Here is a 27,821-nt window from a genome sequence, read left to right as displayed (position 1 = left end):
GAGACGCAAGAGGGCAGGAGGGTGGGGTAGTGGATCCAGGTAAGGTTGGCTCTGTGCACCTGGCCACTCCAAAGACCTTTATGCAGGGGTCCCAGTGCCACATAGCTACATTGCTGCCTCTGATCTATTCAGTGGGGTCTTAAGTTTGCCATACACATAAAGAGTAAGGTCACCAAATGAGCAGATCTTTGCACATTATGGCCACCTATGTGCAGCGCTGATCTGATCTTTTGGCCACTGGGCCAGTGGTAAGCAAAGGCTTATACAGGCCTGTTAGGATCCAAGCCTGTTCCCACCCTCTCCTCCCAGTTATATAAATATATATATGTGCTCACCACTTGTCACGGTCGGCACCCAATACCAGAACAAGTGCCAAGCACCCTGGTCTCGGCTCATGCTTCACCAGTAGTGTGACCGCCTTTGGCTTCGGGAGGAGCCCTCAGCTACTCGGATGCCACCTGGACTTATACGAGAGGTGCAAATCAGGAGTTCTGGCTAGCAACGAGGCAGGCAATGGGTCAAAACCGGGTAATCAATCAGAAGGATGAGACGGAATCAGTAGTCAAAAACAGGCACGGATCAGGATACAGATATTCAGAATAGTCAAAGCCAGGCAGGGTCAAAAACAGGAAACAGGAAAAAACAGAAGCTTTAAGCACAGATACAGGCACCAGGAATAAACCTATCACGGGCAATGAGTCTAATGAAAATGCCCCTTTAAATAGTTTGAATTTCGCGCCATTGTGTGCTGACGTCATGACGCCAGCACGCATGCGCCTTTAAGATGCGGAAGTTAAGAGGGAGCCGGCGCAGGGGAAAGACGGAGCGGCGGGCGTCCCCGCCGAGGCGGTAAGGCCCTTTTTATTACACCACTACCAGTGGCTCCTGAGCAACATGTTGCTCCCCAACCCCTTGGATGTTGCTCCCAGTGGCCTCAAAGCAGGTGGTTATTTTTAAATTTCTGGTAAGGAGGCAAGTTTTGGTTGCAAAAAAGTATAATGCTAAACAGAGCCTTCTGTAGGCTGCCAGTACACATAGGGGCTATTAAGTAACCAATTTCTCATTGGCACCCCCAGGAACCTTTTTCATGCTTGTGTTGCTCCCCAACACTTTTTCCATTTGAATGTGGCTCACGGGTGTAGCACTATTATAACAGTATAAGGCCACACCAGTGGTTTTCACTCAGGGCTGGGCTCTCTCTCTCTTTGTAGTGAGAGGATTATCAGAAAGGTTGTGGTGTAAATTAAGATGAAGAGTAATGGCGCCAGGAATTCTTTAGAAAGTATATTTATTTATGCAGCAACTGAAAAGTAACATCTCACTACACTGTTCAAGTATTACAGTGGTGACAGTGAATGCAATAATATAAACAATCAGGCAAAGTTATATAATAGCAGGAAACAATGCAATATAATATTTTAACAAAGAATATGAGCAATGCTCTATGGTCTCACCCAGCCAGGCCTGCTGACGGACACTGCCGGTAGAATGGGAATCCTCTCTATAAGTAACACCCTCCTTATCACTGAGGCCCCTATTCTGGGTTGCCAGGCATCAACCTGTGTACAACCAGGGAACTAACCCACTGACCTCCTGTTGGAGCTTTGGACTGCTCAGCTACCCTGACTGACACTAAGTGGGTGCTGACCCACTCCTATAACACAGGCTGGCTAATACTTACTAAAACTAAGAGAGGATTCCTTGGGGGTCTTACCCTCTATGCAGGTAAACAATTCTCTCACTCTCCCAACGGCTGTCTGTAACCGACCCTGTAGCTACCAAGACAACCAGGAAGTCAAAATCCTCTTCCTCTTCTCTAGAAATCTGGAAGAAACCATTCTTTCCCAAGAAACAGGGGATGTTGGTCTCTCAAACTATTTACAGATAGGATGAACTAAAGATAAAGTGACACCTACTCGTAAGGTGTCAAATAGCTTATAGCAAATAGTTGCAACCCTGAGGGTTACACGGGTATTAAAGGTTGGGGATCCCTGCATTAGGGGGTTGTATATAACAATAGACAGATCACTGCACAAATAGTTATCATCCATTTTGATATTTTTACAGTGAGAGAATCTGAAAAGAAGACTTGGATGCGGGCACCAGATCCCAAAAAAATTAATTAAATTAACTTAAATGGAAAAAAAAATTCACATTGAAGCAGATAAATGGGTCCAAACATATGTTCTGTTGAGGGAGAGATGCCAAATATTTATGGAAGTTGCAAAACACTAGTTCTTTCAAGTTGTTAACATAGAAATAATGGCCCCGCAACAAAGCTTTTCTTTCTTATTCCCTTCTGGCTAAGTACAAATCCTACGGCTGCTTTACAGGAACGGCCCAGCTTTTCATTCCCCGCCCCGTGAGGGATAAAGGTGGCCTACAGAATGGAACAACCTCATTAATCAGATATCTGTGTATCTATTTTTTTGAGCAGCAGGTGACAACCACATCTGGCCACCAGTTCATTGAGTTATTAGAGAGAAGCCAAGAGAGAATACAAGGCAGCTGGAACAAACACCCATATTTCCTTATGCTGTTAAACATCACGTCGGCAGAACATGTCACAGCAGTTAAAGGCACAAAGGGAAGATTATGCTGAAAGCTTTCCTGTGAGTTTTTCATGAATTTCAGAGATAAGGGCTTCCTGCTCCTTCGTTTGTATTGGCATATCTTTCACAAGAGCAGAGCTGGGTTATTTTCTGTCCTCAAGAGCCGGATGAAAGCAAAATCCCTACTTGAGATTACTTGTTACTATCACACTTGAGGACTGAGATTTATCACCAGTAAATGAGACTAAACCAATTATAAGGTGTATTTCTTTCCCATTTATGTTTCATCAGCTGCACAGTAAAGATTACGCGCTAATTATAGATATTTCCATTGATTAATTAGAAGCTGCTGAGTTATTTGCATCGAGTGAACAGGTCTTTATACTGTAGATCAGTGATCCCCAACCAGTGGCTTGTGAGGAACATGTTGCTTACAAACCATTTGTATGTTGCTCCAAGTGGCCTTAAAGCAGGTGCTTATTTTTTCATTCTTGGCTGGTAGGTATGTAATAGTTGCACAAAAACCAGGTGTACTAACAAACAGATCCTCCTGTAGGATGCCAATCAATATAAGGTCTACCAAATAGCCAATCATAGCCCTTATTTGGAATTTTTTTAATGTTTGTGTTGCTCCCCAAGTCTTTTTACATTTGTGTGTGGCTTGTGGGCAAACAAGGTTGGGGATCCCTGCTATAGATGGTTATAGAGGCACAATACTATGCTTTTCAATAGACAATCGCTAAGGTCAACAATACAGAGGGCAGATTCTTGACCTGCGGATTAACACAGTCCAAGAATCTTCCCCCTATTATCAAAAAAGCCTATTGATGTACCTGCACCCAGAGAAAGAGGTAGAACTTTCTATTCAATCCTATGGGATTTTTTAGAAGCTTAATTATTTAATGGTGAACTCAAACATTCACCCATTGATAAAAAGGCTTCTAAAAAATCCCATAGGAATTTGGTGAGTGCTAACTTCACACTTAGATGCCCCTTAAGGTAAGAAGTTGAGAGAATGCTTATTTGCTATTCCAGATACACAAAAGTCAATTGCATTATGTGCCAGGCCTCTTTTTGGCGGGGGGGGGGGGGCAAACGCAGACTCGGTACGCCACTGCACTGAGAAATGCTATAATTCAATGCCCCCAAATCTCACCTTCTCCAAATGACTGGTTTCAGATAAAATTTGGCTACCTTAAGCACGTAAAACCATATGTCACCTTTAAATCAAAGGAAATGATTCCCTGATAAAAAAAGAATTTGATTGTGTTGCTGTACAGATTACTACAGACAGCAGCCTCACATGGGCATGCATACAGTATAACTGGGGAAGGAGGCCAAGCAATCCATTAGCTGGAAGGAAGCAGCTGGAGTTCAGGGGTAGAAGTTGTAAGGCTGCCGTCCAAGGAAATCTTTACAGCAGCACTGAGCGTTTCTAGTAACACAACAAATCTATAATGTCTGAGGGTTTTAGCTGCTATTTAACTCTTCAGCCTTATAAAAATGATCTTCTTTCTCTTGTAGCAGTTACTTTATTGGCTTATCAAAAGGCAACACATTTTCCAAATTATGCTAAAGATATCATTTCTATTAATATCTGTATTCAGTGCATTTGTGTCACCTTTCAACTATAAAAATACATTCTCTTGTTCTATAGTGCTTATAATGAATATTCCCTTTCTGGCGTAATATTTCATTGCAGTATTATAATAGCGAAATTCTGGAAATACATTCATTTATAGCATGAAATTAAAACAAAATGTATTCATTTTTCAATGGGTGTCATATATATATATATATATATATATATATCACTTAAATGATATTCAGCAGAAAATAAAAAACACATAAAGGAATCTAGTTAAGGGTTTCAGTATATTCCTTGTGCGGCTGTGAAATAGGATGGAAATCTGCAGTAAGGATCAATGTGATGCATAGCCATTACTAACTGCGCCAAGCATTAAATGTTACATTAAGCACCATAGTTATCTCTCCTCGTTTATGCATTTATGTACTTAGCAAATAATTGGTTCGAGCAGAAAGGGAACATCCATTAGTTAAATGTCAAAGAATATCAGAGTAACAGTTGAAAAAACAATTAATTGAACAAGCAACTGCAGCAACAAAGCCAATGTATGCTGCTCTAGGGATTGAGAGATTTGATGGGAGATGGAATTCATTTTAGGGGACAGGACTATAACTTTCCTCTCTCACTCCTGCCAGAAGGTTAGACAATCATCAAGAGTTCGGAAACATTTTTCAGCTGGTTCAGTCTTATGTAGAGATATGGATAAGCAAACTTTTTTGCACTTTACTGTTTGCAGTTTTGCAAGTGGTGAACTTTATCATTAAAAAAGGGTGGTCTGTTGTGTGATAAAGAAATCACAGACTTGTATATTATCTGCCACTTACTTTCCATATCAACCAATGGATGGAAGCCTTCCTTGATTTCAAACGTAGTGGACACCAAGCGCTCCAGACTCCGGGGTCTCTCATAAAATCAAATCTTTATTGTTGCATTAAAAGAAGGAACGCCTATCGCGTTTCGTATGCCAAGCACACTTATTCATAGGCTATGCATAGCCTATGAATAAGTGTGCTTGGCATACGAAACGCGATAGGCGTTCCTTCTTTTAATGCAACAATAAAGATTTGATTTTATGAGAGACCCCGGAGTCCGGAGCGCTTGGTGTCCACTACGTTTAAAATCGGCTTTTTTTCCCCTTCAGCTACGGGTTCGGGGCCCTGAGCACCCGGACCAGCCAGGGATACCGGTGAGCTATTTTGACTTGTACTGACTATGCTTGACCATTGTGTTCCTTGAACAGCATTTGCGATACGTCCGGGGTTTTTACACCCGGACCTCACTGTTTAGATTGGTACGGATTGTATTTTGGGAATTGGAGCATTTATTATCATATGCAGAGAAATTTACTTTTGTTTTTCGTTTTTGTTTTAATTTATATGATATATTATCTTACCTTTTTTTCTTTGATCGGAAGCCTTCCTTGGCCTTTCTCCGCTCTATCTGAGACAGGGATCCCCAACCTTTCTTACGTGTGAGCCACACAAGTAAAAGTATCGGTGAGCCACACAAGCATTAAAACAGTTCTTTGGGGATGCCAAATAAAGACTGTGATTGGATATTTGGTGGCCCCATGTGGACTGCTGGCCTGCAAGAGTCTCTGCTTGGAGTAAAACAGTGTCTCTGTGCTTCCAAAACTTGCCTCCAAGCCTGAAATATAAAAATGGGCACCTATTTTGAGTAGAAACAATAGCACTGGCACTCAGGAGCTGCATACGGGACTAGCCTGCAACGTTTCGGGGCAAAAGCAACCCCTTTGTCAAGCTTGAGAAAGGGGTCGCTTTTTCCCCGAAACGTTGCATTTCCGTAATAAAGATATCTAAAGGGCTAGTCCCGTATGCAGCTCCTGAGTGCCAGTGCTATTGTTTCTATTTGGAATGTTTGGGAGGGTGCCGATCCCTCCAGCAGTGTGCACCAAGAGGTGAAGTTTTTGGAGAGCTGAGGGTGTGCGAATACAAGGTCTTTTTGTTCACCTACTTTGAGGCCACTGAGAGTAACATCAAAAAAGGTGGTGAACAATATGTTGCTCCAGAGTCACTGGTTGGGGATCAACAGCTGCCTGGGCACCAGGTTAGGAACAAATTGGCAACATGGGAGCCTTTTTTCTATGTAAAACTGTTGTAGCATAATGTAAATAAGCTTCTCTAACAAAGCAGAGCCATGTATATGCTATTGCAGAGATAAAAATGTCTTACTGCAATGTAATTTTGGTGGCTCATTTGGTAGCATGTCTGCCTTGCAGTTTGATTCCACCCATAGCACATCTGCAATATTTGTGTCTGCATAGTTTTCTCTTTCTTCCCCCCACACTTCCAGAACATACAGGCAGGTTAATTGGCTCCTGATAAAATTAGCCCTAGGGGTGTGTTTATTAACATTGGAGAGAAACATCACCGGAGATGTTGCCCATAGCAGCCAATCAGCAATTAGATTTGAACGGTCACCTACAAGTTAGTAAGCAAAAGCAAAGATCTGATTGGTTGCTATAGGAAAGATCACTGGTGATGTTTGTCTCCAATGTCAATAAATACACCCCCTAGTGTGTGAAAGTGATTAGATTGTAAGCTCCATTGAGGCAGTAAATGATTTATATTATGATAACATTTCTGGGTAAAACGTGTGCTATATAATTAATAAGCTTTACTTACATAGTAATGCAAGCTATTTACTATTCAAGCAGCCTTATCTAAAAAGACCTCTGTTCTGTTCAAGCACAATCATCTGCTTAGAATCTCTGACCTATAATATAAAACTTCACCAATAAAGCTAAAATACAAATGAAACGTAAGTTAAGAAATACAAGCACTGACTTGTCTATATGACTGTAAATGTCTAGTTTTAGCCAACAGCGATAGAATGGCAGCTGTAACTAGTGACTTACTATGAGACCATCATCTGTCACCAGTGTTTAAATCCTGCCTTTCTTTTGAAGTCAATTTATTATGTAATTCTCAAGCACACAAATATTAGTATAAGCGATACATTAGAACTAGCGATTAATTTATTTTTGAAATGACTAATCTCTTTTAGATATGTTCTGCTTTGGTGTTTATTTTACCCTTAAGATAAACATACTTCGGTATTCAATAATGCAAGCAATTTAATCTGTCTGCTGATCTCTCATCTACTCATTATTATTATGGGAGAAAGGCACTTCTATTTGTCAAGTTTTCCATAGGATATGAAGGCAGTTTAAATACAAATATGCAAAAGCATGTATATATCATATGTTTCAAAAGCATGTATAATGCTGTCGGATGGCTGGTATCTGTTGCAACAATTGGAAACAAAAGTATCTGTTGAGACATGGATCCCACCACTAGATAATAAGGGTCATTTACGAACACAGCCAAGTGCGGTCATGCTAAAATGGCGATGCATTGATGGCATTCATTAGGTACTTGCTTCCAAAATTGCCCCTTGCACTTTCAGATAGTTACACTAAACACCATTGTCCCTTCTGCAATGGGCACAAGTGCACCTACTGACTCTGGGGAACCCTGGGGCTGCTGCTATCCTGAACGTAGTGCTAATTCTAGCAGTCCCACAGCAGGTTGTGCCAATAGATGCAGCAGATTTGCATCAAAGAATCACATGCTAATCCCATTTTCAGTGAAGAAATACCCGCATTAAAGATGTAGGCTGCAACTTGCATCCAACCGATTGAAAAACAACTATATAAATGCATTCATTTTGATGCATTGGACACAACTGCAACAAATGCAACTTGGAGCATGCCTGGAATTATTCTGGAATTCTGGGGAAAAAATGCGGTGTTGCTGGTAAAAACAAGTTGATTTGTGAATGAAAATTGCACTTTCCTCTTTTCCATAGGTGATGACTCCACCTGTACTGTTATTTTTCAACCTGAGTGAACACAGCCCCTGTTACTCTCCATTTGTTGTATCTAATAATTCTGGGAGAAGCATACCAACCCAGACCCGATCCCCTCAGGGCACCCACCGATCCTCCAGTCTCCCTCCCCTTCAGGTAAGTTTCATTTATGTGCGCTCGGGGAAGGGGGTTGGACAGGTGGGGGGGCCCTGTGGGGAGGTGCGTGAACGCCGCAGCCATTGGGGGGTGCAGGGGCCCTTAGGCAGAACCCCCGGTGGGCCCTGCACCCCCCCAGTCCGACCCTGCCTCTAGGGTTCTCCCAGTTATTGTCCCAGACAAGACAATACCACAAAAAGAGTTTATAGTAAGTAATGCTATTAATAAAATAAGTAAGTTATATTTGCTTTATAAATACAGCCTTGGGAAGAACCTTTGATTTGGTACCTTACAGTGACATCATAATATGGCAGCAATTTTTAAACTTCATGTGATGTCATCAAATCTCAAAATCGGAACCAGTGTTGCAAACCAGCCAGGATTGGGCTCTCATGTTAATTCCTTAACTCTACTTATGTAATTACAAATTTTGAATAGCTATTAGTTCTTAGTAAAATATTAGTAAAAAAACAAAAACATTGGAGGAACAGGTATGGGTTATTCAGAATGCTAGGGGGATTCCGGATAATGGGTCTTTGCATAATTCAGATCTCCACATCTTAAATCTGCAAAAAAATTATTTGAAAATGAAATAAACTCAATTGGATTGTTTTGACACTGATAAAGAATACTTATATCATAGTTAGAATCCATTACAAGGTACTGTTTTATTATTACAGAGAGAAAAAAAAATCTTTTTTAAAAAATTGCCATTATTTCATTAAAATAGAGTCAGTGGGAGATGGCCTTCCTGTAATTTGGAGCTTTCTGGATAAAGGGTTTCCGGGTATCAGATCCCATTCCTGTATATTGTATTTAAATATATACATTGTAAAGATAATGAAGTTAGTGTGAAGATAATGAAGTTATTTGAGACTGACTTTACAATCAAGTTAAGATAATTATATTATATTTTTATAATATATCATACTATTGTATAATATTATATAATTATATATCATGAAGTTAAGACTAATTAAGATGATGAAATTATAGCGATAGATAAAAAAAATCTTTGAGAACCTCCTGGCAATGAACCTGACAGTAATTCCATGTAATTCTCTTTCCGTTGGGAGAGTTTTCGCATTTCACGCAATGAAACTGGGATGCGCCTGGGAACCTGCACAGAAATTCCCCTTGCTATTGAACAGAACTTTTAATCTAATGGTTTATTTTGATGGCTGAAGTGAACACAGCCCTTGGCAATATTAATAGACGTTATTAATGTTCTTACATGCTTGCTGAGCTAACGGTAATTATTTTATTGGAGAACAGGGTGTTATTATTTTTCTAAACCATTATTCAAAGTGTTTTAATTAAAGTATAAGACGAACACAGTGTGATTTTCAATCCCCCCCCCATACTGATATCTTTTTATGTTGGGAGTTTCATATAGCTCTCTGTGTTTGTCGGTCTCTTTTTGTTTTCATCTTCACGTTTTAATAAAACTAAGAACCACCCGCTGGGACATATTCACCTCTTTTTCATTCTTCTTTTTCCTTGATCTTCTCAGTTCTCAGAATCCAGGATTGCCTTTTGCTTCTCTGTGCAACGCAGACTTTTATATCATGTTTTCCTTTTGCCTTAAGAAATACAGTTTTTTTCCAACAGAAAATACTGTACTTTACATTGATGACTGATTTAGCAATTCAGCCAAGGAAGTGCAGTTTGGTTAATTTATAATGGGAAGTAACAGTTCTTTTTTGCTTATTTCAGTATATGTGACCCAAATGCCTGGAATAGTGAGTATGATCAGAACATTTGGCCTTTTTTTTCCATCCTCAGCAAATTGGATTTCCATTGGAACCATTTATTCAAGTTGGAGTACCTTGTTAAAGTATTGCAAGTATTCTCCTGCTGCACTGGCTCATCTTTACTAAAACCAAACTCTTTATGAAAATAATGAAGAATTATTATGTAGATACTTGTAGATCTCTGTGCCTACTTAGATTCATATTTAGCAGCATGTTCAGCTTCATAATGAGTCTTATATGAAGGTTACTACCTTTATTCTCATATGCACATTTATTGCATGCTTTATCATTTGACTGAGTCTAAATTGTGCATATCACCATGAAATGGAGATTTTAAATTGAACCAAGAACCATGAAGCTTTCTCACCTCTTTCCTTCTTTTCTTCTTTTACTTCTCTTTCTTCTACTCTCTTCTTCTTTTCCAGTATTATACTTATTATTATTCAGACAATGTTATGCAAACATAAGTTTTGCACATAGCTGCTGTGGCTAGCTGGAAATTACTTAAATATGCAGGGCTGGATTTGAGAATAGAGCCTACCGAGGCCGCCCCTTTCGACATCCACCCCCCACGCATGCGCACATGCACCAAATTAACATGCATATGGAGCAGTGGGGAGAGGATGTGCTAAAGTTTCTGCATGTCCAGTCGCCATTGTGTGGGTGCAAAATTTCAATGCGGCTGGGCCACCCCTAAATTTGTGCTGCCATTGCCCGGGCCTTTGTGGCTTTGCCACGAATCCGGGCCTGTAAATATATAAGTAGCACAACAGCTACTGATCTAATTTCTTTGTTCCCTTCGGTAAGTCATGAAAATGCTGTTTATAACACAGTCTGTGTATCAATATATATATAATAACTATGTATTATTACATAACAATGTATAAATACTGTGTATAAGGGAATCAGATAATAATCTCTGTATTGCTTTATTTACCAGTAGGTCCTTTCATTAAACACAAGGGCATCTATTCTGATTATAAGAAAAGAGGTTCCACCTTAATATTTGGAAAGGGTTTTTTACAGTGAGAGCTGTGAAGTTGTGGAATTCTCTCCCTGACTCGGTGGTACTGGCTGATACATTATATAGCTACAAGAAGGAGTTGGATGGCTCTTTAGCAAGTGAGGGAATACAAGGGTATGGGAGATAGCTCTCAGTACAAGTGAGGGAATACAGGGGTAGGGGGGATAGCTCTCAGTACAAGTGAGGGAATACAAGGGTATGGGAGATAGCTCTCAGTACAAGTGAGGGAATACAGGGGTATGGGAGATAGCTCTCAGTACAAGTGAGGGAATACAGGGGTAGGGGAGATAGCTCTCAGTACAAGTGAGGGAATACAAGGGTATGGGAGATAGCTCTCAGTACAAGTGAGGGAATACAGGGGTATGGGAGATAGCTCTCAGTACAAGTGAGGGAATACAGGGGTAGGGGAGATAGCTCTCAGTACAAGTGAGGGAATACAGGGGTAGGGGAGATAGCTCTCAGTACAAGTGAGGGAATACAGGGGTATGGGAGATAGCTCTCAGTACAAGTGAGGGAATACAGGGGTATGGGAGATAGCTCTCAGTACAAGTGAGGGAATACAGGGGTAGGGGAGATAGCTCTCAGTACAAGTGAGGGAATACAGGGGTAGGGGAGATAGCTCTCAGTACAAGTGAGGGAATACAGGGGTAGGGGAGATAGCTCTCAGTACAAGTGAGGGAATACAGGGGTAGGGGAGATAGCTCTTAGTACAAGTTGATCCAGGGACTGGTCCGATTGCCATCTTGGAGTCAGGAAGGAATTCCAGCGCCAGTGTGGTAAGTAATAGAACAAAATGTTGAAGGCCGCAATCAGTAACTGAGTTTGGTGCCTCAGAGCCAGTCCTCACCCTAATAAAACTAAGCTGCACAGAGAGCATTGTGCATAGTTCAGCTCTTCCCACTGCTGTTAAGTGGCTTTTACATACTTTTAATATGTTTTTTATGCTCTATTGTACTTGTTATGAAAAATCATATTGCTAAAAACAGCAGTTAGCCTGTGAGAGCACATTTAACTAAATTAACTAAACAGTAAAAATGAGTACAATCATTATATTTTTTACATTTTCAATTAAGGAAGCGTGATTTTCATTATCGTGTGAAAGCTCCAGAGACATTTTGTATGAATACCTGTTTTTGAGAAATGTTTTCTTTGTTCATTAGTCATTAAGTCAAATGAGACTAGGAACATAAATATAATGTAGCAGCTATTAAGGTAATAAGGCATGTAAGAATATGAGAGATAAGAAACAAGGCAAGGGACTTGTAACCCACCAAAGATTACGAGTCAGAGAGGTATGGGAAGGCTCCCCTCTGTAGAGCAGTGGCAAATTAATTCAAATAATCTAATCCTGCCTTTACCCACTGTTTCTTTGTTGTTTTCTCTGCCATTACTCTTATATATTCCCCTTCTCTTCCTCTCATCCTTTAGTTTCTCCAAAGACCTTTTGCTTTCTTTTTCTCCATCTCTATTTTGTTACTCTCCTGCCCATCTTGTTTTCGCATTTGCCTATACTATTACATTATTATTATTGTCTATTAAACACCAAAATATTCTGTATCAATGTACAATGTATGTATATCTTTATTTATAAAGTGCTACTTATGTACGCAGCGCTGTACAGTAGAATACATTAATACAAACAGGGGATTATTAAGGTAATAATAGATAAATACAAAGTACAACAATAAATACAGATAGATACAAGATAAATACAGTTGCAATAAGTTAAGAGTCAAAGACACAAGAGGATGTATACAATACAATACAGTGTACAATACAATGTACAATGTATTGGGGAGTACAAAAGCAGTATGTCAGACATAAGGAGAAGGAACAAAATGGTGGCATGGCTTTGCTCTGCCAAGGTCGCCAGGCTGGTGTGTTGTTTGTAGAAGTACACTGGCACTGGGCAGAAGGTTAGTTATTTGATAACTCAGGGGTTGCATAAGATATTGGAATCTGACCCTCGGGGGGGTCAACATATCTTTGTCCTTTACTTTATAATGAAAATATATATTATTGTATGCAAAAAATGAAAGTAGGGATGTTAGATTGTAAGCTTCACCAGAAGAGGGACTTATGTATAAACTCTGTAAAGCACGACAGAATATGTCAGCGCTATATAAATAAAGGATAATAATAATCAGGATACACAGCAGAAGGTAGCTTTATATAAATCTACTGTAGAGAAGCCGGTGTCAGATGAAATTGGGAAACAAAGGAGAAGTGAAAGAAAGCAGAGAAAGATCTGCCCCGCTGCTGCCTCCAATGACAAGGTTCAGCTTTTTTGATATAACGCAGATAAAACAGGAAAGGATGTAACATAGAAGATTTTGATGTTCTCACAACAGGACGGCTATGTAAGCCCAATCTCAAATTGTTCTAGAAAGAAAGAAAAGCAAAGTAGTTACGGCTGTGAGACTGCCCAAAGGCCATTTCTTGCTTTCTTTCATTTTAAAGGTAAAGTCGTTTTTGTTTTTTTTTAAAAAAAAGCTTACAATACCATTAAAAAATTGTTCAATAAAAGCACTAAGGAATCACACTCATTCACAAGCTTATCATAACTGTAAAGCATTAGAAATGTACCTTTTCCGCCACTGCCCTTTATGTAAAATGTATATTTAAACTGTATTTGTTGTTTGCATTATTAATTCAATTAGAAGATGGCTCTTGTCATTCCCATGAAAATGGAAAATAGAACAAGTGTGGGAATTGTTATCCAGAATGCTTGGGACTAGGGGTTTCTGGATAAGGGGTCATAATTTTCATAATTTGAATCTCCGTACCTTAAGAGGCTGATTCATCAAAGTACAAGTTTGAATCCCAAAATGGGTAAAATTCGGATTAGATACGATAATTTCTGATAATCGGAAATGTCACGAAAATGCTAACGAAAAAATCATAATAGTCACGATAATATCGTATTGGCGATCCGAAAGTCATGAAATGTTCGTATCCAAACGATCGTAAACGGCGGGAAAACCTTTCTGACTTTGAACCTTCTGTGCATTTGGAAGTCTCCCATAGGGCTCAATGGCACTCTGCAGCTCCAACCTGGCCCAAGGAAAGTCTCCCATAGGGCTCAATGGCACTCTGCAGCTCCAACCTGCCCCAAGGAAAGTCTCCCATAGGGCTCAATGGCACTCTGCAGCTCCAACCTGGCCCAAGGAAAGTCTCCCATAGGGCTCAGTGGCACTCTGCAGCTCCAACCCGGCCCAAGGAAAGTCTCCCATAGGGCTCAATGGCACTCTGCAGCTCCAACCTGGCCCAAGGAAAGTCTCCCATAGGGCTCAATGGCACCCTGCAGCTCCAACCTGGCCCAAGGAAAGTCTCCCATAGGGCTCAATGGCACTCTGCAGCTCCAACCCGGCCCAAGGAAAGTCTCCCATAGGGCTCAATGGCACTCTGCAGCTCCAACCCGGCCCAAGGAAAGTCTCCCATAGGGCTCAATGGCACTCTGCAGCTCCAACCTGGCCCAAGGAAAGTCTCCCATAGGGCTCAATGGCACCCTGCAGCTCCAACCTGGCCCAAGGAAAGTCTCCCATAGGGCTCAATGGCACTCTGCAGCTCCAACCTGGCCCAAGGAAAGTCTCCCATAGGGCTCAATGGCACTCTGCAGCTCCAACCTGGCCCAAGGAAAGCCTCCCATAGGGCTCAATGGCACTCTGCAGCTCCAACCCGGCCCAAGGAAAGTCTCCCATAGGGCTCAATGGCACTCTGCAGCTCCAACCCGGCCCAAGGAATGTCTCCCATAGGGCTCAATGGCACTCTGCAGCTCCAACCTGGCCCAAGGAAAGTCTCCCATAGGGCTCAATGGCACTCTGCAGCTCCAACCTGGCCCAAGGAAAGTCTCCCATAGGGCTCAATGGCACTCTGCAGCTCCAACCTGGCCCAAGGAAAGTCTCCCATAGGGCTCAATGGCACTCTGCAGCTCCAACCCGGCCCAAGGAAAGTCTCCCATAGGGCTCAATGGCACTCTGCAGCTCCAACCCGGCCCAAGGAAAGTCTCCCATAGGGCTCAATGGCACTCTGCAGCTCCAACCCGGCCCAAGGAAAGTCTCCCATAGGGCTCAATGGAAATCTGCAGCTCCAACCTGGCCCAAGGAAAGTCTCCCATAGGGCTCAATGGCACCCTGCAGCTCCAACCTGGCCCAAGGAAAGCCTCCCATAGGGCTCAATGGCACTCTGCAGCTCCAACCCGGCCCAAGGAAAGTCTCCCATAGAGCTCAATGGCACCCTGCAGCTCCAACCTGGCCCAAGGAAAGTCACCCATAGGGCTCAATGGCACTCTGCAGCTCCAACCTGGCCCAAGGAAAGTCACCCATAGGGCTCAATGGCACTCTGCAGCTCCAACCCGGCCCAAGGAAAGTCTCCCATAGGGCTCAATGGCACTCTGCAGCTCCAACCCGGCCCAAGGAAAGTCTCCCATAGGGCTCAATGGCACTCTGCAGCTCCAACCCGGCCCAAGGAAAGTCTCCCATAGGTCTCAATGGCACTCTGCAGCTCCAACCTGGCCCAAGGAAAGTCTCCCATAAGGGTCAATGGCACTCTGCAGCTCCAACCTGCCCCAAGGAAAGTCTCCCATAGGACTCAATGGCACTCTGCAGCTCCAACCCGGCCCAAGGAAAGTCTCCCATAGGGCTCAATGGCCCAAGGAAAGTCACCCATAGGGCTCAATGGCCCAAGGAAAGTCACCCATAGGACTCAATGCCACTCTGCAGCTCCAACCTGGCCCAAGGAAAGTCTCCCATAGGGCTCAATGGCACTCTGCAGCTCCAACCTGGCCCAAGGAAAGTCTCCCATAGGGCTCAATGGCCCAAGGAAAGTCTCCCATAGGGCTCAATGGCCCAAGGAAAGTCTCCTATAGGGCTCAATGGCCCAAGGAAAGTCACCCATAGGGCTCAATGGCACTCTGCAGCTCCAACCTGGCCCAAGGAAAGTCTCCCATAGGGCTCAATGGCACCCTGCAGCTCCAACCCGGCCCAAGGAAAGTCTCCCATAGGGCTCAATGGCACTCTGCAGCTCCAACCTGGCCCAAGGAAAGTCTCCCATAGGGCTCAATGGCACTCTGCAGCTCCAACCCGGCCCAAGGAAAGTCTCCCATAGGGCTCAATGGCACTCTGCAGCTCCAACCTGGCCCAAGGAAAGTCTCCCATAGGGCTCAATGGCACCCTGCAGCTCCAACCTGGCCCAAGGAAAGCCTCCCATAGGGCTCAATGGCACTCTGCAGCTCCAACCCGGCCCAAGGAAAGTCTACCATAGAGCTCAATGGCACCCTGCAGCTCCAACCTGCCCCAAGGAAAGTCTCCCATAGGGCTCAATGGCACTCTGCAGCTCCAACCCAGCCCAAGGAAAGTCACCCATAGGACTCAATGGCACTCTGCAGCTCCAACCCGGCCCAAGGAAAGTCTCCCATAGGGCTCAATGGCCCAAGGAAAGTCACCCATAGGGCTCAATGGCCCAAGGAAAGTCACCCATAGGGCTCAATGGCACTCTGCAGCTCCAACCCGGCCCAAGGAAAGTCTCCCATAGGACTCAATGCCACTCTGCAGCTCCAACCTGGCCCAAGGAAAGTCTCCCATAGGGCTCAATGGCACTCTGCAGCTCCAACCTGGCCCAAGGAAAGTCTCCCATAGGGCTCAATGGCCCAAGGAAAGTCTCCCATAGGGCTCAATGGCCCAAGGAAAGTCTCCTATAGGGCTCAATGGCCCAAGGAAAGTCACCCATAGGGCTCAATGGCACTCTGCAGCTCCAACCTGGCCCAAGGAAAGTCTCCCATAGGGCTCAATGGCACCCTGCAGCTCCAACCCGGCCCAAGGAAAGTCTCCCATAGGGCTCAATGGCACTCTGCAGCTCCAACCTGGCCCAAGGAAAGTCTCCCATAGGGCTCAATGGCACTCTGCAGCTCCAACCCGGCCCAAGGAAAGTCTCCCATAGGGCTCAATGGCACTCTGCAGCTCCAACCTGGCCCAAGGAAAGTCTCCCATAGGGCTCAATGGCACCCTGCAGCTCCAACCTGGCCCAAGGAAAGCCTCCCATAGGGCTCAATGGCACTCTGCAGCTCCAACCCGGCCCAAGGAAAGTCTCCCATAGAGCTCAATGGCACCCTGCAGCTCCAACCTGGCCCAAGGAAAGCCTCCCATAGGGCTCAATGGCACCCTGCAGCTCCAACCCGGCCCAAGGAAAGTCTCCCATAGGGCTCAATGGCACTCTGCAGCTCCAACCTGGCCCAAGGAAAGTCTCCCATAGGGCTCAATGGCACCCTGCAGCTCCAACCTGGCCCAAGGAAAGCCTCCCATAGGGCTCAATGGCACTCTGCAGCTCCAACCCGGCCCAAGGAAAGTCTACCATAGAGCTCAATGGCACCCTGCAGCTCCAACCTGCCCCAAGGAAAGTCTCCCATAGGGCTCAATGGCACTCTGCAGCTCCAACCCAGCCCAAGGAAAGTCACCCATAGGACTCAATGGCACTCTGCAGCTCCAACCCGGCCCAAGGAAAGTCTCCCATAGGGCTCAATGGCCCAAGGAAAGTCACCCATAGGGCTCAATGGCCCAAGGAAAGTCACCCATAGGGCTCAATGGCACTCTGCAGCTCCAACCCGGCCCAAGGAAAGTCTCCCATAGGACTCAATGCCACTCTGCAGCTCCAACCTGGCCCAAGGAAAGTCTCCCATAGGGCTCAATGGCACTCTGCAGCTCCAACCTGGCCCAAGGAAAGTCTCCCATAGGGCTCAATGGCCCAAGGAAAGTCTCCCATAGGGCTCAATGGCCCAAGGAAAGTCTCCTATAGGGCTCAATGGCCCAAGGAAAGTCACCCATAGGGCTCAATGGCACTCTGCAGCTCCAACCTGGCCCAAGGAAAGTCTCCCATAGGGCTCAATGGCACCCTGCAGCTCCAACCCGGCCCAAGGAAAGTCTCCCATAGGGCTCAATGGCACTCTGCAGCTCCAACCTGGCCCAAGGAAAGTCTCCCATAGGGCTCAATGGCACTCTGCAGCTCCAACCCGGCCCAAGGAAAGTCTCCCATAGGGCTCAATGGCACTCTGCAGCTCCAACCTGGCCCAAGGAAAGTCTCCCATAGGGCTCAATGGCACCCTGCAGCTCCAACCTGGCCCAAGGAAAGCCTCCCATAGGGCTCAATGGCACTCTGCAGCTCCAACCCGGCCCAAGGAAAGTCTCCCATAGAGCTCAATGGCACCCTGCAGCTCCAACCTGGCCCAAGGAAAGCCTCCCATAGGGCTCAATGGCACCCTGCAGCTCCAACCCGGCCCAAGGAAAGTCTCCCATAGGGCTCAATGGCACTCTGCAGCTCCAACCCGGCCCAAGGAAAGTCTCCCATAGAGCTCAATGGCACCCTGCAGCTCCAACCTGGCCCAAGGAAAGCCTCCCATAGGGCTCAATGGCACTCTGCAGCTCCAACCCGGCCTAAGGAAAGTCACCCATAGGGCTCAATGGCACTCTGCAGCTCCAACCTGGCCCAAGGAAAGTCACCCATAGGGCTCAATGGCACTCTGCAGCTCCAACCTGGCCCAAGGAAAGTCTCCCATAGGGCTCAATGGCACTCTGCAGCTCCAACCCGGCCCAAGGAAAGTCTCCCATAGGGCTCAATGGCACTCTGCAGCTCCAACCCGGCCCAAGGAAAGTCTCCCATAGGGCTCAATGGCACTCTGCAGCTCCAACCCGGCCCAAGGAAAGTCTCCCATAGGGCTCAATGGCACTCTGCAGCTCCAACCCGGCCCAAGGAAAGTCTCCCATAGGGCTCAATGGCACTCTGCAGCTCCAACCCGGCCCAAGGAAAGTCTCCCATAGGGCTCAATGGCACTCTGCAGCTCCAACCCGGCCCAAGGAAAGTCTCCCATAGGGCTCAATGGCACTCTGCAGCTCCAACCCAGCCCAATGAAAGTCTTCCATAGGGCTCAATGGCCCAAGGAAAGTCACCATACCGAAGCTTGAATGAATCCGAAACTTTCATACTCGTTGCAACAAATATGATTTTGTCACACAAATTGTCGAAAAAGTCACAAAAAATGCGCACAGTACGAAAACTTAAAAAATTAAAAATTTTTGTATTCGGAAACAGTCGTACTTTGATAAATGGGCCCCTTAGTCTACTAAAAAAAAATATTTAAACATTAAATAAACTCAATATCCAATACTCCAATATGGATTCATGCAGCTTAGTTACCATCAAGTACTATGTACTGTTTTATTATTAGAAAAAGGAAATCATTTTTTTAAAGGTGAATTATTTGCTTGAAATCGAGTCTATTGAACATGGCCTTCTTGTAATTCTAACTGTACCAAATATCTGTTATGAAATATTCAGGGAAATTTAAGGAAACCCTACCCTGGAAGCCAAACAAAAATGTTGTACAGGTATAGGACCCATTATCCAGAATGCTCGGGACCTGAGGTTTAAACCCAGGAGGTTTGTTTTGCTTACAATAAGGATTAATTATATCTTGGTTGGGATCAAGTACAAGAAACTGTTTTATTATTACAGAGAAAAAGGAAATCATTTTTAAAAATTAGAATTATTTGCTTATAATGGAGTCAATGGGAGATGGTCTTCCTGTAATTCGGAACTTTCTGGCTAATGGTTTTCCGGATAATGGATCTCATACCTATATTCTTAAAGTATAGTGTAGTAATATATATATATATATATATATATATATATATATACATAATTCAGTAGAAAAATATATAATTATTCTCTAGGGAAGCATGCTGGGGGGTGGGGCATATCGGCATATCCCATCTTGCTTACACAGGCCCCCTGCCATCTAATCATTCCTACTTAGTTGGGGCTTATTTATAAACACTGTGCAAATTTGCACCTGGGCAGTAACTCATGGCAACCATTCAGCTGATTGCTTTCAGTGTTCACCCTGCAGCTGGCTAAAAAAATCTAACCGCTGATTGGTTGCTATGGGTTACTAGCTAGGTGCAAATTTGCCCAGTGTTTATAAATATGCCCTGCTGAAGCTGGCAGGAAACAGAGCAAAAGAAAACTATTAGAATATTCATCTTCTAAAATTCTATCCAACTATCCGGGAAACAAAGTTATAGATATATTATTGTATCGGTCTTCCTGCTTTGTTTCCAAGAGCACCTAATAAATCTCAGCCTTGTTGGACTTCAGACTATGCTTCAAGGTATATCTAGTAAATAGGCATGAGCAAACTATTTTCGCCCAGTACAGTTTGGTCTGGAACTGGGCGGAAGACATTTTTCACAAATTAATGCTAGAATTTTGCCATGTGATCTGTTTCAACAGAGAAAAAAATGAGGTCTGTTGAGGTCTGAGACAGTACAATGCTAATGGAGAAGAAATTGGCAATGTGTGAGAGCCTAATTTTGTATGAAGAACAGTTGCTGTAACAATAAAGAGCAATATTTATGCTTTTGCAGACCTAAAAACACCTTAGCTGCAATGTCATTTTGCCTTCTCAGTGACACTACTGCATTTCTGCAAAATGATGCAGTTTTGTACATCACTATTACACCGCTACATCACTACTAGTGAAGAAATAGGCTTTCACCCCAAATCTCACCCTAATTAACCCTTATGTTTATCCTCTTCCTCAGATTTTGACCCCCTAAAAGGAGACAACCACCTCAGTTTGGGAACCATAGCTGAAATTGTATTGTACAATGGCGCATAAATTCACAAATTATATGTGGTCATTTTAGGTGCTACAAATGATCTTCCTAGTTTTTTGGTGTTAAATGCCAGATCTGTGGATACGCTGATGATGTTAGTTGGAAGTATGTCCCTTTAGGCAGGATTGTTATATCCATTATCTGTTCAGACTGTTGGTGCGTTCCAAAAGCACAAAGATAAACTAAATACAACTGTGTTTTTCACACATCATCATACAGGACATAATGACATGATTACCATTAGGGATTCACTGATGATGTGTGAATACGTAAAAAAGGAAAGTTTCCATTGCCTGGAAAATGTATATACTGGCTGAACTGATTCAGAAAAAATCAGATGAACTGGAAGTAATAATCACAGACGCTTTCAGAATTCCCTGATCTGTGTCCCTGAATGTAGAGTATTATATCCCAAAACATTTATCTGCAGAAAAAGAATCCATTATAAAATTTGTATACCAAACTACTGGGAAATGAGAGATGTAACAGCACAGAAAGGTAAAAAAAGTGAGGCTAATGAGATTAAATCAAATTGTGTGGAATAGGGGGATGAATACACGATACAGTGTCCAAAGAAAACCCGAACACTACCAAAATTTATAGCACAGAAACACAGAGAGTATTATACACTATGGACAGTGTGCAATTAGGCAAGGCATTGATGAGTTCTGTGAGGAGAGGTTGTTTCCAAACTTCTTTAACTGCCAAAGTGCAGGTGATATGATTTGATCTCCATTGGAACCTAAGATTGATATGAATGCTGGTTCGGAAAACAAAATAAAGACAAACGACTAAAGACTATGCCCTATCACTACTTTTGCCACTAAGGGCCGGTGGGATGGCATTTCGGGGAGGTTAGTCGCCCGCTACAAGGGAGATTTGTCATGGGCAACTAACCTTCCCGTGTGCCGCAGCCCTTAAGCTGATTTGGAACTTGCATCCAAACCTCACCCTGAACTTCTGCCTTGAATTTTCTAAACAGCAACTGTGTTGTCAAAACAACACCCTATATAAACTCTGTTTGTACAGCAACAACATGTTACCCATTAGTCTGAACAACCCTGCATGATTAATCCAAACATATATCCAAGTACAGAATATACATATATTGATGACTATTACTAAGGTCATGTCTATCATTTAGTTCTAGTGATGTTCCTTAGCTACATTTCTTAGTAACCCCTAAAGCTAGGTTCCTCTAGAGCAGTCCTGTCCAACTTATTACATGTAGTGGGTCGATTATTTCTCATATAGTGTGTCTGAGGGATGGATTTAATTAAAATGATGATGTCAAACAGAGAAGTCTAAGTTTGAGCAGACTGGGGGCCATAAAATACTTTATAGGGCCTCATCCAGCCTGATGTCCTTCAGTTGGACAGTCCTGCTCTAAAGGGATTGTTATCACCTACCCAAAAGGCTATATGGCACTAAATTAAATAGCACGCTACAATTCATTTGGATTGATGGAAATGTTTGAGTAATTGGTAAAAGTTCTAAAAATGTTCATAGCTTTCTAAGAAAAGATGTCTGTAGGAAAAGTGCCGGCGGAGAAGAGAACCAGAAGCAGCACTCCCACTGCACTACTTTGTGGCATGGTTTGGGAGGGTGATCTTAGGAGAGGGTTCTATTTATTCCTAAGGATTTCACTTGCCTTTAATATAAGATCTTGCCGTACTGAAGCCACTAACAAAGAAAAGAAAATGAAGAAAAACAACTTCAATTAGGTTGACATTAGAAATAAGTGCTCACATTAGTCAAGGCCTCTTTAAAGAGGATGTTCACCTCTACATTAAAACACAGAGAATATTATCTCTATTCTGGCTCCTACTAGTCTTCAGCTGCAAATCCTGTCTGGGGTCACTAACCGCAGCATTGATAAACCTGACTGTGAGGCTTCAGTTCTATTGTTATTCTTATTTTTTATTGTTTATTTTTCTTTTCAGGCCCTCTGCTATTCCTGACTGTGAGGCTTCAGTTCTATTGTTATTCTTATTTTTTATTGTTTATTTTTCTTTTCAGGCCCTCTGCTATTCCTCTTCCATTTCAACTCTCTGGTTGCTAGGGTCTGAAACCTACAGAAGATTCAAAAAACAGTTGTAAAAATGCCTACACCATACGTCATTTTAATATCAAGGCAAACAACTGCTTTGAGAAGCAACAATTTAATCACCTGAATTTTTAAAACGACTTGCAAGTTGCAATCAGGTATCGGGAATAGAAACGCACAATTACGAAACATTCAGAACGCACGGCGAATACCAACACAACAAGGTCAGCAGGAGCTGAAATTTCCCACGCCAAATCTTCCAACATCAACACTGTGGTTAAGATGTGAATTCCGAAATGTTTTAAGGCTGATGTTCAAATAACATGACTCATCGGCTTTCCATTTCCTGACTGTACTTCCTTTGGCTCCCAAGCCTATTTTAACATAGACCTTGAGCGATGTCGGTGAACTCTTTGTCTAGTAAATAAAGGAATATTTCCCTCTGTGTTTTGGGTCAAGTTTACATAAAATATTTATAGCACTGCAGTAATTGCTGCCATATGGTTTTGTAGAAATGACCTTGGAAAGACTCTGCCTTTTTAGAATGAAATGTGTTGTGCAAGGACTTGGTTAGTCACTTTACCGAAAAAAACGTTAGCTGCTAGCATAGAGTATTCTGATGACAGCTGCGCTCAATCCAATGCAGCTGCTTTTATGTCTCTTCTTAAGTAAATAAATCAACACAATTCTGTTGTGGCCAAGAAACCGCAAACCAGACAGTGGGAAAATGCAGTTACAGTAAAAGGAAATCACATGAGGGGAATGTACAATAAGTAAGAGTGGAACAAATATGGTGGGTAAAACATCAGTTTTAAAACAGCACAAAAACCCCCATGGACCACTTCCCAGCCATTTTTTAACTTGTGGCCCTGTAAAACGATGAAGAAAAAGAGCTTGTCAAGTGTCAGTATAAACATGTGAAAGAGTAAGGGGCAGATTTCCTAAAATTCTAACTCAGGAATCAAGAAAGTTTCCCTAAAGTAAATTTCCATTTACTAATGAAAGTGTCAGTTTGCCAGAATGGGTCTGACTATTTGCAGAGGTGCTTCTGAGCCAGAAACAGAAACTCAGCTCTTAGATTTCCCATGGTTGTTTTTTGCTGCCTCTGATAAAGCAACATTAAGAAGACTCCGGATGGTGAAAGCAGGTACAGAGTGGTGCACTGGTGGGTACAAGGCAGCCATGTACTTACCATCTGTCATAGGCAGGTGCCAAGCATAGGACTCCTTTCCATTCATCCCCTTCCCACCAATCCCTCATAAATACAGTGCTGCCAAATGTGTCCTGTGCTGTATTCACGGAGGAAATTTGGCTCCTTATGCCCCATTCTGGAGCACAGTGACCTTCGCCCACAGGCACAAGTTCAAAGAACATGGCGGTTTGCCCCTGTTTTTGCACTTTGCACCATGCCCCACCATCAGAAAATGAGCCATAAGTTTTGCACCTTGTCATATGGTAAGTTAATTGCATTATGCGAAATGAATGCAAAATGCAAGTTGAAGAGGTCTTAACAATTGGGAAGGACATATTTTCTACATTATTATGACTATTAGTAGTATCAGACATGGTATTTATTCTTTTTACAAGCAGTAGTTTTCATTAGTTTATGTAAAAAACACAACAGTAAATTTGCTTTATTGATTACATTATAAGATTTGTGCAAAAGAATACTGGATTTTGGGCTCAGTCTGACCCAAGCTTTTGTACCTGTGCTGACCTGCCCTTTAACATGACATCAGAGATGATGTTAGAGATGGGGGCCAGGTTCAGAGCCGCAATATCCCACAAACAAATGGGGATAGTGAATGAGGGATGGGGAAACTAGACTCACCGCACAGTTAAATGTTTGTAATAAGAACTCGTAATAAGAACTTGTTGCGTGTAATAAGCAACCTGTACCTAACTCGAACCCCATGTGAAAGTCCAAACTGCAGCCCAAACCCTCCTGACCCACAGGTAAACCCATGGGTATCAGACTGGGATTCAAAACAGGCCCTGGCATTTCAAGTTTACAGAGGCCTAAACAGCTCCCCGCCATACACACTATAACTAGTGACTGTCTATGGCATCTTACAAGAGCCCATCTGGCATTTGGCAGAACAGACAGATTGCCTTTCCAGGCCTGATGGCAACCCATTCATCACTAAAACCCACAGTCATATTTGGAATGTGTATCAGGTCATCATTTGTACAGGAACCACACACAGGCCTACAGTTCTCTACAGTCATTGTGCCACTGAGACCAGTAGCCATCTATCAAATTGCTTTAATGGCTAATTGATCCATCAAATCATTGGTTTTATATCAATTAACTCAGCCTACATATAGCCAGCTTTGCTTTTATCTAAAAAGGAAACAACCCTACCAGTTGGGTGGAACAGTCTGTTGGGCTCAAATTTAATGAAGAAACACCAGCCATGACCGCATCTTCAATGTCTACATTTAGCTGCTCCAGCTTCATCATCAGACATGTCATAGATTCTGACCACCGATATCTTTCTTCCTGTTCGGATAAAAATATAAAGAATTTTCAGCAAATAAATCAGAGTTTTCTATTGCATTTCAGTTTCAGCAATTTATAACATAGTTGGTATGGTAGAATAAGCCAACACTATACTGTAATTTGGTGCCATATTCAAACTAGCTAGATTGCCTTTGGCACACATGAACTTGTGGCCTGGATCCCTTCACATTCTTTTCTTTAGTAGATATTTGGCTCTGGACTCCTACACTCTTCACCCTTAGCAGAGAGTTAGATGGCATGACTGTGGGCAGAGATGAACAATGCCACTCTTTGCATATCAAGAGCATATAAGCATTTTTTTGTGATTACCATAAAAATCAATTACAAGAAGGGTATTTGAATCACACCCAGCACAATAGGCATGCTATGGGACCTTAGCCTTAATGGTACCCCCAAATGGTTATTATATATATCACCGCACCTGTGTTGCTGCACCCCTCTGCTGAGCGCAAAGAGTGCTTTAAGTGCATAACACAAAGGTTTCGTTTATATAGGCTTTTATTGTGGGGAAAGAAATGTTTCTCAGAATGAAATAAAGATATAAAGAAAACACAGTGTCAGCACTTAATACACTTCAGCTTGCCTTCAGGCAGCAAACGACTTTGAAAGTGTACATAAAGCTTCTGATGGGGAACAATAATTCTATTCAGCCGAGGACTTTCATAGTAGTGTGTCTGTCTGTTCTCCATGCCTGCAAGACTGGATGCCGTATGTGTGATCCCTGCCAACACATTTCAACCGAAAATGCTGGAATGCTGAAGAAATTCGAAGTCATTTCAATAAGGAGTTCTTGTTCAGCACTAAGGTCGGGGTGGTTGCTTTCTCAATGAAACCACACAAGAAAGTCAGCAATTAGACTTCTTGGTAACGGCGGGCCACAAACGCACATGGGTTATGAGAAATGTTCCCAAAGATTGTTTCTGTCAGCTCAAATGACCTTTGGCTTGAAAGCAACATTATTTCTGCCCCGTAGTTTTTTGTGCTCGCATTTTATGTTTATTCGCTATAAATCCATACGCGGGTTTATTCTGAGCCTCTTTAGGGATTCTGTTGAAATTAATACTGAAATAAAACTACGGGCAACTATAAGAATTTCTGCTGTTAGAGAAAGGTCCATGTTTAATTTGTTTTGTGCGAGGTTGGGCAGGGTTGATAAAACATTGATAGATTGAATTCATATATAGAGTCGAATGCAAAGGTTTGGAACCCCTTGCCAGATAATATATTTTGTTAATTCTGGAAGTAAAAAGTAGGAAACAACTACTGCTACAAAACAACATTTGCAAATGTTAATGCACACTTTACATCCCCAACTTTAATACAAAGAAACAAAGAAAATAGCAATTGTGACATGTGCAAAGGATGGGCCCCTCAGTAAGTGAGTATTTTTTGACAGCCCCTTTGGCACAGATTATGGCTCATAAACACCTTTTGTATCCAGCTAAGAGTCTTTCAGTTCTTGATTTTTGCCCTCTCTTCCTTGCAGATCACTTCTTATTTGTGTCTTGTATGTGTAACATCTTCCCACAGATTTTCAATGATGTTTGTCAGAAGAACATGAGGGCCATTCCAAACCTTCAGCTTGCTTCTCTTTAGGTAGCTCATGGTGGTTTTGGGGTATGTTTAGGGTTTTTGTATTGTTGTAGGAGCTGGATCCCATTTTTAGCTTTAGCTTCACATCCAGAATTTTCTAATATTTAGTGGAATCCATTCTTCCCTCTACACGTACAAAGCATAATGTAGAGTTACATTTACACTTTTTCAGTCCACTGCACTTGTTTCAAAATGGCCTATGGTGGTTTGTCTAAGGTTTGTGAGGAGGTTACAGGTAAGGCTTCTTCCTAATGACTGTGCAGATCATTATGTTTTGTGTTTCTGTACCAGCCCAAGGCAACCCCAGCCCTTTAGCAGGGAAGATCTGTGCCCCCAAAGATGCCCCAGTAGCCCCCCATCTTCTTTTCTGATTCACTGCCCATGCTCTGTGCTGCTGTCACTTACTTGAGCTTAGGGACCCACTTACAATATACTGTATATATAGAATATAAATGTCACACTATACTGTATATATAGAATATAAATGGCACAATATACTGTATATATAGAATATAAATGGCACACTATACTGTATATATAGAATATAAATGGCACACTATACTGTATATATAGAATATAAATGGCACACTATACTGTATATATAGAATATAAATGGCACACTATACTGTATATATAGAATATAAATGGCACACTATACTGTATATATATGTCACAAAATAAGGCTGTGTAAATACTACCAATTATTAGTAAATGGCAGCTCTGAAAGCAGTGCAATTAGAATAAGAATTTAATAATCATCCCAGTAGCATCAGCTTATATGACAGATGAACCTCATTTTCTGCTTGATAATTTGCAATGACCCGTACACTTAGCTTCTCAACAGCTGCCCAGATCACTGTGAGCAAGTTCAGTGTCACTGACACTTCTAACAAAATCCAAGATGGAGTGAGCTCCCATGACAACTTTTAAGGCCTGAATCATTACTGTTATAGAGATACTGAACCTTTATGCTTGTACAATAGTTCAGTATTTAGTAGTTTAGTTCTCTTTTAACTGCCATCCCTTGATGACTTTACGGACAGGGGATTTTGTGAGCTACAAGCATTTTGCAATCTGTTTATAGCCT

At 42.6% G+C, this 27,821-nt stretch overlaps 1 protein-coding gene across 1 annotated transcript in view; it reads right to left on the bottom strand.

Moving 5' to 3' along the window:
* The window catches only part of stard13 (StAR related lipid transfer domain containing 13), a 163,714-nt gene that overhangs the window by 108,293 nt on the left and 27,600 nt on the right, over nucleotides 1-27,821 (bottom strand). Inside the window, exon 3 of the mRNA XM_031896084.1 lies at nucleotides 24,983-25,120. Within this exon, the coding sequence (XP_031751944.1) occupies nucleotides 24,983-25,120 (138 nt within the window). The remainder of the gene's footprint in view (nucleotides 1-24,982; nucleotides 25,121-27,821) is intronic.

This window comes from Xenopus tropicalis, chromosome 2 (assembly GCF_000004195.4).
Source record: "Xenopus tropicalis strain Nigerian chromosome 2, UCB_Xtro_10.0, whole genome shotgun sequence".
Taxonomy (NCBI): domain Eukaryota; kingdom Metazoa; phylum Chordata; class Amphibia; order Anura; family Pipidae; genus Xenopus; species Xenopus tropicalis.
The sequence above is the reverse complement of the archived record's forward strand: the minus strand, read 5'-3'. Positions and strand labels throughout refer to the sequence as shown.